At 45.9% G+C, this 13923-nt stretch overlaps 1 protein-coding gene across 4 annotated transcripts in view; it reads right to left on the bottom strand.

Moving 5' to 3' along the window:
* The window catches only part of COLGALT2 (collagen beta(1-O)galactosyltransferase 2), a 154614-nt gene that overhangs the window by 116709 nt on the left and 23982 nt on the right, over window positions 1-13923 (bottom strand). For 2 of the 4 annotated variants that reach the window (XM_083847106.1, XM_083847104.1), the window contains exon 4: window positions 13257-13367. Coding sequence is in view for 1 of the 4 variants with exons in the window: in XM_083847103.1 (XP_083703229.1) it covers window positions 365-413 (49 nt within the window). In the remaining 3 variants the exon portion in view is untranslated. Of the gene's footprint in view, window positions 1-364; window positions 484-13256; window positions 13368-13923 lie in introns of those variants that run through there. The other 2 variants (XM_083847103.1, XM_083847107.1) reach the window with 2 other exon arrangements.

The following is a 13923-nucleotide window of genomic DNA, read 5'->3' as shown; positions in this document are numbered from 1 at the left end:
CCATTCGTGCTGTGGGCCATCTCCATTTCCCACAGTCCGGCGCTCTCTGGAGCACGGCATGCTGCGCCTGCGAGTTGATAAGACTGCTTTATGATCTATGGCAGTTGGTTTTAATTAAAGCTACCTCCTCTGCATTGCTTTTAGTCTTGTGCAGACAGGAACACAAATGATTTCATCTTTGCTGATCCACCAGCTGCCAAGCTCACAATTATGAGCTGTAATTAATAAGGAAGGTTCTTCCACTGCTCCTGCTGGCTCAAGTGAAGTCAGAGGAGGAAAACTAAGGTAAAGATACAGAAGCGACAGCAAACGAAACCTCCATGTTACTACACAGACTGAGCAGAAAACTGATTAAGCACATTACCTTCAAACCTCCCCACTTTGAGAGCTCCTGGAAGGCTGCAGCAGAGCATAACGAGAAGCCAGCCCAATGAAGCCACTCTCGTATCTGTCTGTCTGTCTGTGTGTGTGTGCACGCGCGAGCACGTCTGTAGCTTAGGAGTCCCGTTACACTTGGGAGTTATCCTCTGCTCCTCCACAGGTGGGAGGGAGCAATTAGCAGGGCACAGAGGGCATTAACGAACCTCGCTTGCCCTGATCAGCCTCACCTGGGCCATGTACCATCTGCTAAGAGCCATGCTTTGGCTCAGGCTTCAGCTCCCAAGCCATGGCTGAGCTATGCCATGGGTTGTGCCTGGTTCCTGCTACTCCTGACACACTGTCTGTCCCTCTTGCGTTGATCTCAGCCTGCACCTGCCGCTCCGAATGATGGTGGGGCTGTCAGGCACCTGCTGCTGTGGCCACCCAGCCCTGTCACCTCGTCCTAGGTGCAATGGGTCAGCATAGGTGCCCTCACCTCCTGCCTTGTGCCCCTTCCCGCTGCCCTCTGGTGAGCAGCTGAGGCCGTGTCAGGCACTGCGAAGCCTGGGCCCACCGTGACTGGTCTGAGCTTCAGGGGAGCCCCCGGGCCTGCAGGCAGGGGGAGCATGGAGTCCAGCTGGAGCTGGCCTAGGGCTGCCCTGCAGCACCTCGAGTCTGTCTTGCCTTGCGTACCCCTGCAGGATTTCCTGGTCCAAGCAGCCTGGGAACCTCATCTCCGTACCTTCCATCTCAGCCAGCTCCATCTCCTACACGGCACACAAGGTGGGAAAGCCCCAAGAGGGCTGCTGGATGTTGGGGGTCTGTAGCACGTGCTGTTGAGGCAAAAGTGACATATTGCCTCATGTCAAGATCACCTGAAGAAGTTAGAAAAATACAGACAGTTTTTGCAAAAAGCCAGGCTTAAACCATAGCTTTTGGTGGGCACAGAACTCCTACGTCACGTTCTCCTCACCCTTACAATATTTTTGAAGTATGCAAAGTTCAAGCAAGCTAGTTTATCTTCAAGGCTACCTTATGGAGAAAAAAAGAAAAAGCATGAAACTTCTGACTCCATATTCCAGGTGAGAAAGTCAAGCAGTCGGACCTTAGTTGTAGGACCATATTTGGCAGAGACACTATTTAAACTCTGTCGCACCAGACCACTGATAAGTAATACTCTCGTCAGAATGGAAGATTGTCTTCCCCATGCAACTAGAACAGCGAGACAGGGCTGCTTCCAGCCCTCCTCAGCTGCCAGGTCACTTCTCCCAGCCTCCCTATATTTGAGGGCTCTTAAAATGTAGATTGGAGGCACCACAGCTACAGTCACCTCAAGACTCCCTATGGAGGGTGATGGTGGCAGACATTAGCCTGTCACAGAAGTTACAGCAGGCTCAGTGTGCCAGTTCCTGAACAGTCTATGCTCTGCACCAAGAAACCTTAGTCACGCAAACACACGAACAAGGAACATTAAACCTTTAAGTCCCAGAGAATTTTTTATGGTCACTTCAGGATAGCAGGGACTTTCATCTCTTTAATGTGTGGGATGCATAGTGTGTTATTTCTTGTACATCTCCAGTGTTGTCATAGAAGCAAGTAGCATATTTTTTTTTGATACAAACCTAATTTGGTACATCCCAAGCTGGTACATTTTGTGCTGAGTTTCTGTCTCCAGAAGACAAGAACAGCAATCTCAAGCCTATTTAAACTTTTAGGGAATCACAGCAAGCTGTGTTTTGAAAAGGACCTGTGGTATCCATCTAAAGTCAACACACTTAAATTGCAGGGGGCGGGTGGTTGTACCAGACAAGGACACTGCTCAATAGTTTTTGACTGTTAATGCAGAACTTGGTTATTTATTTGAAAATATCAGGTATTTTTAGAAATTTGTATATTCAGCCTTTAATTTGGGTACCTTTCAACCTTTCAAGAGTACCATTGACTTAGAATTTGACTCTAATGAAAAAACTGAGCAGGCTCAATTCCACAGCTGATTTTTTTTTTTTTTTTTTTTCAGGAATCAAACCCTCCAGCCTTTGCTCAAAGCTTAATTTTGTGATGACTCAAAAGTGCATTTCTGCTGGCAGTCTAGCAGGAATTGCATATCATGCTTTCTGTGTATTGTAGGTGAGGGCTCAGAGCAGGGAGCATTTCCATAACATATGAAACTTCAATCCATGTTTATAATGATGCATGTCATTTATGAGAACAGAACTCCCTCCTATCTAAAAAAAAAAAAAAAAAAAAAAAGACAACAAAAAACCACCACTCAGGAGATAAAGTACTATTCAAAGGTATTGCAGAACCAAATGTTTTTCTTCCCACAGAAATTGAAGTCCAGAATAAATAGGACTGCCAGCCTGAACACAGGAATCCATTCAAAATCCATACAAATTGAACTTCCTGGCTACCTTCCTTCTTTCTCACCCAGGTTCCTTGTGTGAAAGCATCAAAGCAAAGAGTGAAAGCATCAAAGCAGTACCCAGCTGGTCCAATCTCCTTCACCAGGAACATCCCCCCATTTTGCACAGCCACCTCGAAAGGTGATGGATGGCGACACTGTCCCTCTCTGAAGGTAAAAGGACACTGTATGCATGTAGCATATGCTCCAGGCTGTGCATGACCAGATATGTGCAGTCTAGCACCAGTCTTCCTTCTGGTACCCTCAAGAAGACTCTTGTTCCCCTCCCACATCACTGCCCACACTTGATGGTGTCTCAGCAGGCATCTACTAAGCTGCAAAGTCCCCTCGTGGGCTCAGCCTGGGAAAAATCAGTAGTTCTTATTGCTTTCTCTGACAAGAGTCCCTGAATAGTTCTGGTTTCCACTGTCTGTCCTCATACATCTCTGCACCTTCCTGACCTGCTGAGGCTGTGCTGGCAGCTCCACACACTGCTGAGAGCACCAGCTCCCCCAAACCTCCTTATTCCTGCTGAAAAGCAAAACAGGATGCACCGGCCCTTGGAGGTGGACCAGGGGCCTCCTGTGTCCGGCTGCAGCCCAGGATCATGTATGTCTGGGCCAAGTTCTCTGCAGCAGCTTTGGGGTGAATCCAAAGTCAGGTAAAACTGCTCTTGCTTTTTCCAGGGGAAACAGAAGCAGATTTTGCCTTGCGAGTAAAATTATTTCAGATGATCTGGCAAATACACTTTGTGCTTCCCTCTGTATAAAAGATTATGACCAGGGCTCTTGTGGAGTCATAAATTAAATCTAAAGCTCCAGGACATCACAGTGCTCTCTGACAACAGTGCCTTTGAGGTACTGCTACAGGCAAGGCAGCCTGACAAGACTCCCACCATGTGATTAGCAGGAGTTACCCAGAGGGGCAGCAAACAGCCGTTCAGTAGCAAAGCTGCCTTTTGCTTATATGAACTAGCAGTAATTGCATGCTAAAAGCAAAAGCCATGCACCTCAGTGCAACTAAAGGTTACAGTTCCTATTTTATAAAACAAAAGTACTAAAACTATTGTAAGAGACAAATGCGATAAAAAGCAGACAAAGAGTAAATCTGATGTACAGTGAACATGATTGCTGTTCTCTCCTCCTCGACAAGACAGCCTAGCAGGAATGCAGGTTAATTTGGACTTGCCCCCAGGGAAAGACTGTCAGAGGCTACGAGTGGTTTTCAGGTGCCAAACCAAGAGTACACCATGGGTAAAACTCAATTGCATACTTCAGCACATCAATCCTGTCCTACCAAAAAATGCCTGATGGCAAGCAGAGGTTGCGGAGTCTCCATCCATGGAGGTATTCAAGCACTGTCCGGACATGGTCTGGGCAACCTGCTCCAGCTGATCGTGATTTGAACAGCAGGGCTGGATCTCCAGAACCTCCTGGAGGTATCTCCAACCTCAACTGCTCTGTGACCTGGTGATCTTTATTGGTTTTATTTCATCCTTCTACTCCTGAATACATCATTGTAACTTTCTTGAAAGGAGTTACCAAACTTTTCAGTAGCACATGGACATGCTTTCAGATCTTTCTTGACTGAGGTTAAGGGAAAAGCTTGACCCTCCAAGAAGCCATTGTAAGTGTGCTCCACCACTCTCTGACCCTTAAGTAAAGTCCTTCCTAAGTCTAGTTTGCAGTTTAATTTTCCATTTTTTGTGTGTGTTTTTTTTTTTCCATAAACTGATGTCCCAGTATATTCGTTTTCATTCTTCCGTGTGTAAGGCTGACGGCACGGGTGGCAGAAGGCAGAAATTGGAGAGGACAAAAGCCAAGCATGGGAGAGCTGGGAAGCAGCTTCAGAGTCATTGAGTTACCTCAGGTTGCTGTCACATCCATTATTATTCATTACAATAACCTCCTGCAGACTAACGAACACGTGTCCTATTAGTTCTGCAGTCACCCCAGGGAAAATAAAAAGCTTTGGACAGTGCTAGGAAGGGTTTCAATTTCGAGCCAATTTTATATCATGGACTATTTTCGGTCAGTACTTCTCATTCAGGTCCTTCTCAGAGCTGCTGTTACGGGAAAAATAATTCTTATAGATGACCATCTCTCCTTGTTGCCTGTGGCTTACATCTTGGGTGATAAAAGCACAGTTCATGCCTCTGTTTTCCTTCACTTGATTTGCTCTACAACAGCACCCGCACAGCCTGATCAGAGCCCTGTCAGGCTGGGTGCTGTACACATCAATAAGAAGTAGCAGACTTTTGATTTTCACCTGCTAAAGAAAGTGTCTCTGAGAAACTGAACCCGCATCTGTTGTGCAATTATTTAAAAATACAATCTAAACTCATTATACTCATAAAGGAAAAATATTAAATATTGTACCACGGACCTGCACAGTCTAGCTGTTTCCATCCCTCTACCTGTGTCAAACCTTACGAAGGAGCATGTTCTGTGAAACCATCATCGCAGCCTGGCTGCCTGCGTGGCCTCTCCACAAAAATTTCATAGATTTCATGAAAGCACAAAAAGCTGCTCCTTCCAGTCAGTTGAAATTGAAAAAATAAGGCCACCTGGTTCACTGCAAAGCCGCTCTCTGCCCACAGTTTGACTCCTCTCTGATAAAACACACAACTGACAGCAATCCTTGTTATGGATGCTCCCTTCACAAGGGTTGCTGCAGCACCACTGGAGGAACTGTATAAGATTAAGATCCTTTTGCTATCTTGTGGACCCTCCTTCCATAACCCCCTTCTGGATTTGCAGCCCTGGAGACCAGCTCTTTCCCTTTCCCCACCATCCCCAAGTTCACTTCTGTGGTCCCAGCTTTGCTCATGCTCCCTTTACTGGGCCAGCCTTCATAACCCTGAGCACTGTTTTGTTTCACAAAACACATTTTAGCAAGCATTTCTGTACATTTCAGGCCTGATTCTGACCTGCTGGGAGTTATATCAGTGTCACAGTAAAAGCTGACACTGAACTCCAGCAAGGTCAATAGGGCCAGAATTAGTTAGCATCCCTTTAAACAAAAATACGTATTTGGGAAACCTTATTAAAGACTATATTCAGTCATGTTTTAACATACTTTTTTTTTTTTTTTTTAGAACAGAGGTTTTTTAGGGAAGTTAAGGCTTCTGTCATTGTTCTGCAAAGGTAGCTGACCTAGTGTTAATTAACTATGCTTGTGTCACACAACATCACCTCATGCTAAGCAATACAATGACCAGTCTATAAATAAAATAAGAGCTACTGCTAAAATTCACATTCTCGGCTTTAAACTCAAAGATTTCCATGGGACTAAGAGGTCACTTCACTGGCTATATTTATCTCCTTAAAATTAACAGAAAGGAAAAAATAGGCCCTTTCACCCTCAAACTAGAACATAAGGTCAGGATCACAAGCGGTGTTGGCAGGGCTGGGGGTGTCTGGCCGTGTCCGCAGCTCCTCAGAGCTCAAGCGATCTCCATCAAACTATTGGCACCGCCCTTGGCTCCGATACGCTGCACTGAGTGGGATGGAAAACAGTATTCCTCTCATGTCCTGAGCCATCTCCCTGGTGTAGACAAAGTCTTGATGAGACTCAAAAAAAATTAGTCAGTCTTTCCTGTCACTTCCTGGCATGTGAAAGTCAAAAACATCAGGAGAAAAATACTCACCATTTGTTTCCAGAAACCCTGGGGAGCCAGGACGTGAAATCTGGGAATGACTCAGTGGCTCTCCCAGAAAATGGCACTTGTCGCACTTCCAAATATTTCACTGATCTTAGAAGCTGCTACCAGCAAAGGGGTGAACTATCATTTAAGCCATTTACCTACCAAGGGATTTGGCCTGACCCCTCTTTGCAGGCATAACTACTATTAATAGCCATGATGGGAGTTGTGTTGTGCTGAAAGGAAAATAGATGCTGTGCTATTTTGGTATTCATGCTCTCCTCTAGCAGGGCTGGTGCTAGCCCACTTCTCCAGGGAAACTGGTACGATGTCCACTGAAACAAAACCTCCCCTGTGCTCCGTCCTCCTGTGTGAGCCTCCCTTCAGGTGCTCTGCCTGTGCGTGGCAGCAGCGTCGTGCTGTAACAACAGTCGGGTTGGTGCTGGAGGGCCAGTGCTTGTGGAAAAGGCAACAACGAGCTCATTCACCATTTTTCCATGTAGCCAAAGACTCCAAAGGGTCTGGCAAACTAACCAGAAATCATCACGGGAGCCCACATCCACAAAGCAGCCTTCTGTTTTCGGTGAGCACTTTGAAATCTCTCAGAGGGCTGCGGGTGGTGCCTGCAGACGACTCCGGGGTTCGTCTTTTTGCTGCTCCCGTGGCCTGTTTTTCTGTGCTGGGATCATGCACGAGCTAAACCATCAAAGCGGACTTAGCCGGAGAGCAAATAGCAATTCAGATATTGCACCCCAAGCCAGCGCTTGACAAAAGGCTACTTTTTTACTAATTGGAGTCTTTGTTTAGGCAGTTCAAGCATCCTCAATGCTAGAACAACTGACAATGAAATTATTAGAAAGAAAATCTTGCTTTTCTTGTAATCTGAATGTCCAGTTAAATTATTTCTATAGCTGGAAGATAAATGGAATATGATTTTCTCACATGAACACCTGAAACAGTTAATGAAGATGAGATTTATGTTCTGCCGGCATAATATAATCCCAAAGGCACAGATAATCCCGAAGAGTAAAACAAGTCAAAAGGCCTACTACACCATTTAGAAAGAGACTTAAATGCCAAGGCAAAAGACCATACTTATTCTGAAGCAAGAACAGCATTTGGTATAGCTGCTTTTGGTGCTATAATCCTCCTCTACCTGTAAACCTTGACTGAATATCAGATGAAATATCAGATGAATATCAGATGAAAACCCAAAGTGATTGGGAAACAGCCAAGAGAAACAGAAAAGATGTGGTCTGAGAAGTCTTTGACACCAGTTATAAATACAAGTGAAAGCAAATCCGAAAACCAGATAAATCTCATCCTTAAGAAACAGGGACCCTGAATACAACTCTTTCAACCCCCTCTAGAAGCTTCATGGCTGGATTTTCAGAAACACTCCTGCTTAATTCGTCCTCACTAATTCATCCTGGGAGCCTGCCAGCACCCTGCTCAAGTCCACAGCCATGCTGAGCGGGCTGCAAATTCCCCATCAAGCAAGCGGTCAGTTCTCTCCTGGCTGTGCTCAGCAGCTGCAGTGCAAGGGGGGAGCTGAGGAGGCTGAAGCCACCCTGTGTGCTTTCTCCTCCAACAAGTCCAGCAAGTGCCCCTGCTAACCAACACCTTTGCCTCCAGTCTTCAGCCAGCAAAAAGGACCATATTTGTACCAACAAACAAGAACCATCAACTACAGTCTTTGATCATCCTCAGATTAACTCCCACAGAATAATTTTAATTGCAAAAGTCAGTCATGCAGACACACTGCTTGGATTTGTTCCAAGGCCTATGAAATTTGAGGACACTTATTTTTTTCTTTTTCTTCTTTCTCGTGAAGAAAAACCTGCCATGCTGGTCAGATATACAACATACCTGCGATGCCTCAGGCACTCGGGGCAAGCGGAAAAACCCAGGAAGCGCGTACACACACGGTGCTGAGCTTCATCAGCCTGTAAATAGCAGCCATGGTTCTGAAGCTCCCAGAGGAACAGAGGAAATAAATACCCCTGAGTACCACTAGGCTAAAACAAAACTGGGCTGCCCACAAACTCTTTTGTTTCCAGAGCTGATGATCTCCCAGTGCTATGCCCATACAAAGCCAACGTCCCCAGCTAATTGCACTCTCAACCAGGGTTTGCACCACATCAAATCCACGCAGCAGCATGTGTCAGCAAACCAGTGAAAAAACAGCAAAACCAGTAGCCACAAGACTATTTCTAAAGCTTTTCCCACCCAAAGCAGAGAGAGCTGTGCTGCCCAGATGGGACACAGCCTCTGCGGCCAAGGCAGTGGCAGAAGCCAAAGCTCCTGCTGTGGGGTGCGGTGCGGCCGTGGTTCCCCACGGGGCTGTGGAAGAGGCTGCTGAGTTTGAGGCTGCTCAGTGGAATCTGGAAGGATTTTTTTTTTCCGCCTACGGAAACTTCTGTGGCAAAAGGAGTTAGAGAGGGAAAAGCCAGTTAAACTTCAGCCATCCTCTATGGATGGTAAACTTAGAAACAGGAGTAAGACACATAATTTAGAAAACCAGGATAAAAAACAAGCCAGCTGCTTCCCCCAGAGTGCAGCCCTTCCCCGACAGCTCAGTGTAACTCTCCTATTTACTTTTCATCCTCTCCCAATATTTATTTTTATGATTATTGCTTACCAGGACAGCCGCATGGACTAATTGCCATGTTTTGAGCACAGTCTTTTATGGCTAAGCCATGAAACTCACTGAGTGTAACTTCTGACCCTGCAATGTGTCTTTCCAAAACCAAATTTGAGGGCTCAAAAACTAGCAAAGCGGGAAAGAATGGGATGTGAGTTGCCAAGTATTTGTGTGCAGACAGACTTTGGTGACTAGTAGTATCTACATTGTGGTGTGAAGAGACCTTTGACAAATATTTCACCAAGGTTTTTTGGACAAGAGCGCACCAGGACCTGGTGAAATTGAAGGTCCTGATGTACCAAAGGAGCTATGATTGCCTATGCAACAGTGAAAATTAATATACCCCTAATTTGGTCTCAGTCTAAACTAAACTGAAATGAATGCTGCAGTCTCATCTCACCCTAGACTGGCTTCTAGTTGACAGCTCTGAATAATTCAGTAGAAAGCCTCTCCTGACAGTTACTGCTGCAGACAGCTCCCTGTGAGACCGGCCCATGCGATACGCACACTGCAGATCCTCACCCGGCCCGGCAGCTGCTGCCTACGCAGGGCAGCGGGGAGGGCAGCGCTGCTATGGGAAGAGAGGGGCTCGCATGGTTGCCTTGCCTAGTAAAAAAAAAAAAAAAAAGAGTTCTGTTTTTCACGTTGATTAGGCACTTCCATGTGATAAAGGGAAAAGGCAACAAGCCACATCTACACGTGCATCCTTCTTCACTGTCTTAAGAATAAACCCTGTCAGTCAGTGCAATGTGTAGCTTTAACAAATTAATTGCTGTGGTTAAAAATCTCTCCTACTGAGCAAGGTTTTGGTTAATAAGAACAACAGAAATCAATACATTTAGGAAGATGCTCTCCTGTTTCTTACAGCATCTCTTCCAAAGAAGACGTTTCCTGTAAACAGAGTTGCAAGAACATACTGGGGTGTACTGAAATAGCTCGGGTCTTCAGTCACGTTTTGTTCTGGGGTCTGACAACAACCAAGTTCTCCAGGCACTTCCATCATACTGTTACACACTGTCCCAGCTTCAGGAATAGCTGAGACCAAGCAACGAGCTAGGGGAGATCTTGGTCTAATGAAGGAAAAACCATGGGGACCAGTGGAGCAGGAGAAGCAGGGGAAGGAGGAGATGTATCAAGGAGTGGGGCAAGGGAGTTGGGCTGGCATGGGGTGGAAAAGTTTCGCAGCAAAGAATAGCTGATATACGGCCTCCATGGTGTGCAGAGAGTGAAGGGTATTTGCAGGGGTGTTCAGTCTAATAAAAGAAAACTAGAATTAAGTGGGCAAGAAAAATGATCCAGACTGAATGGTCCCAGCTCTCTCAGTCTCCTCATATGTCAGATGCTCCAAATTCTCAGTCGTCTCTGCAGCCCTTCACCGGACTCACTCCAGCATGTCCAGGTTGCTCTTGTACTGGGAGCCCAGCACTGGACCCAGCACCAGTGCTGAGCAGAGGGGAAGAATCACCTCCCTTGACCTTGCAACGCTCTGCCTAACACACCCCAATTGGACTTCATGTTCAAGTTGTTGTGCACCAGGAACTCGAGGTCCTCTTCTGGCAAGCTGCTCTCCAGCTGTTTTGCCCCCAGCAGGTGCTGGTGCAACGGGCTTGGTTCTTTCCCACGTGCAGGACTTTGCATTTCCCATTGCTGAATGTCATGAGGTTTCTGTCTGCTCAGGTCTCCAGCCTGCCCAGGTTCCTCTGGATGCCCGCACACCCACCTGCTCTGTCAACTGCTTCTTCCTGCTTTGAGCCATCTGCAGACTTGCTGAGGGTGCTCTCTGCCCCATCATCTGGGTTATTAATGAGAGTGTTAAACAGCATCATCCCCAGCGATGACCCCTTGGGTACACCACCTGGCCTCCAGCTGGACTTCATGCCACTGATCACAACCCTTTGACACTCATGACAAAATCACCCGTGTTGGTCTGCCCACCAATTCTGACCCCTAAGTTCCCAGCTGGCTTATCTCCCATTTGCAGGCAGAACTCCATGCTTTCCCCCTGCTCTCTCGCTGCCCTTCCTGAGCATCACGTACCCATCCACCACAGCATGTCGACTGTGCGAGCTATCTTACCATTCCTCTGTGATGCCGACGAGCTCACAGCACTGCAGTTCATGCAGGCTGCTAATTCCTCCTGTTTGTTCCCAAGCTGTGTCCATGCCTGGATGAGCAGGTTCCCCTCCCCTACATCTCATCATCCATGACCTCTTCATTGCTTTGCTGCCAGCAAGCAGCTGTGAGGGCCAATGTCCAAGTCCCTCTCCTCTGAGAGCTGCTTGACACCAACTGCAATCAGCTACTCCGTGAGCACAAGTGGCAGAGGTTTAGGCACATGCTGAAAGGTTGCAGCCTTGGTGATGGTCCAGGAAGGTACTGATCAGCATGGAATGGGATTTCATGGTATGGCAGGGAGCTTGTCTTGAATTCCCAAATAACGGAAAGATCAATGTTATACTGGTGCTGTTAGATTTCCAAATTCAAGTGCTCATATATCCAGAAGTGCCAGCATTAAAGTTTCATATCCAACTTAAATCTGTTCTCTCAGCCATTGATCACAAGTTCACACTCACATTTTTTTCCCCGAGGAGACAAAATTCTTTCAGAAATGTGGTTAATGTGTGGTTTGATGGGACATTGGCTTCAGCTGCAAGAGTACTTAAAGGTCCCAAATCCTTCTACGACCAGCTGCTAATCAAGAACCGCATCTCTGCAACAGTTTTTTTTATTCCCAAATTGTGTCAGGACAATGTTTTTGGGACCAGGTTGTCAACCCAGTAATGAAATTGGTTTGAAAATGAACATATTTGTCCTGAAATGCAGTATTTCATCGGGTGTACTGGATGGATGAGCTTAGTGTTAATGTTTGAACAAAAAGGGTTGCATAGGGATAGAAACTGTTCTGTGGGACCTATTCTTTGCTGTAGAGTGAGACAGAGCCCACAGGAAGATAAAGAGTGACCTTACAGTCCAGGCAATGGAAAGCATCTCTGGGAGAATGGAAAGCATCTCTGAGAGAACAGCAATTTGGTCCTACAGCTGCCATCACTGCCACTCTTACTTAGGTTTCTTACAACACCTTTTTCAGAGACAGCAGCTAGCTAATCACTCCCTAGATTTCTGCTAACTGACTGGAGATCCTCCTTGGTCAAGTTACAGATATGTCCATCATTTGTTACTGCAACTACAGCATGAGAGCTTTGTCAGTACTACTGACAGTAACGTAGGATTTTTCTGGAGAGTCAGAACCTGGGCAGATGGACATTCAAAACCAACAGAGAGCTGTGACTTTAATTTTAGGAGCTATAGTTCTTTATCCATAAGGCAATCACAATCCCAGTCCCCAGCTTCATGGGGGGTAGTGAGGATTAATGCTGGTGCAGCACAAGGCAGTGGACTGAGCAATGCCATTCACCAGAACGTGAAGGAATGAATAGCTCTGTCTCAGATCAGCCTTTCAATCTTGGGCTGAAAACAGAGAATGGGATCAGTCATCAAATAATTAGAAAGAAGCAGGCTGTCACGTTGACTTGGCATTAAGTGCTCATCTAAAGATTAAAGAAAGGGTTCTGTTTAAAAACTGGATGAACTTGCAAGGGAGCTGGAACGAAGTTGTGATGTGCCATCCTAATACCCTTTTCTAACTTCTGAGTGGCTGACTTTTTCGGAGTGACTAATTAAAATAAGTCAAATGGCCTGTAGCTAAGTTTTGGTGACTCCTCTTCACTTAGGGACCAGTTAGTACCAGATCAGTGTAATGAGCAGTCAGTGTGTGTCATTCCTGTACACTTCATCCCCACAGAGATTTCCTGCCACTGCTGCAAATATGTTGTTTGCAGGGAGATCAATGGCCTTAACAGTTCGCCTTTAGGCTCCATGGGAAAGCAATTGCAAGGGGAAACACAGAGAGGTCTTCTTTTGTCAGACAGACTCTGGCAGCTTTTCAAACTGGCAGCTTCCAATTACAGGCAAGGAGAAATCTTTTAACCTGTTTTCCTGGGGAAACAAGGCTGATATGATCACATTGTGTGCCAGTCCTCCTGCAAGACCTTTAGCACCCCTAATAGCTTCAACCAAAGCTAGCTAGCAAGCTGGCATAAAGATCTTCAAAAAACAAAGCTTCTCTAATTTTCATAAAAATAGAGCAGCATGTAGAGAAAATTAACACTATGAATGCTCCCGCAGGAGAAAAGGCAGGAAGAACTTACCTCCTAGCTATTGTCTTCAGCAGATGCCGCTGGCCATGGATGTACTCGCCAACTAATCCGCAGATATGAGGCTCCAGGGAACAGCATGTGCTGTCTTCTGCCTGGGTGGCACTAAAAAAAAAGAGACGTGATTACAGTGGGGGCCACAGGTGACATGAAAGAGTAACTGCACAAGGAAAGGTTCAGGATATGATAAGAGGAGAGTTTGATCTATTTTGCACAGAACTTTGTATCTGGGAGCCCTGTGATTGTGTATCGTGGAAGGTTTGCTGTGGTATGGCAGTGTAAGCGGTGTAGTAGTGTAAGACAGTCTGAAGGAAACCAAGTTTCCACCATTCATCAAACAGCCTGGATTTTAGTTTGGTTGTTCTTGTTGTTTTCATTGTAGGAATTCATAATACTCCTTCCTGTAATTTTCAGCTGTTATTTTCTTTTTCCTTTCTGAGGGAGAATTAGATCATATGGTTTCAATCTAAGATTTAAATCACTCTAACATAAATTTGGGCTGTCTGATTATTAAGCAGAAGAAAAAAGATATGCAAGAGTTCTTGCCCACCGTGCACAGAGTGTTGCAACTTCTTTCTCAGACCGTCCTGAAGGTAGACAATAAGCCTAGCAACACCGAGAACCAAACTGGATCCCACTGGTTTAGTTTCCATGCTGACAA

Source organism: Anser anser (genome assembly GCF_964211835.1).
Source record: "Anser anser genome assembly, chromosome: 8".
Lineage (NCBI taxonomy): Eukaryota > Metazoa > Chordata > Aves > Anseriformes > Anatidae > Anser > Anser anser.
This window is presented reverse-complemented; position numbering and strand designations above follow the sequence as displayed.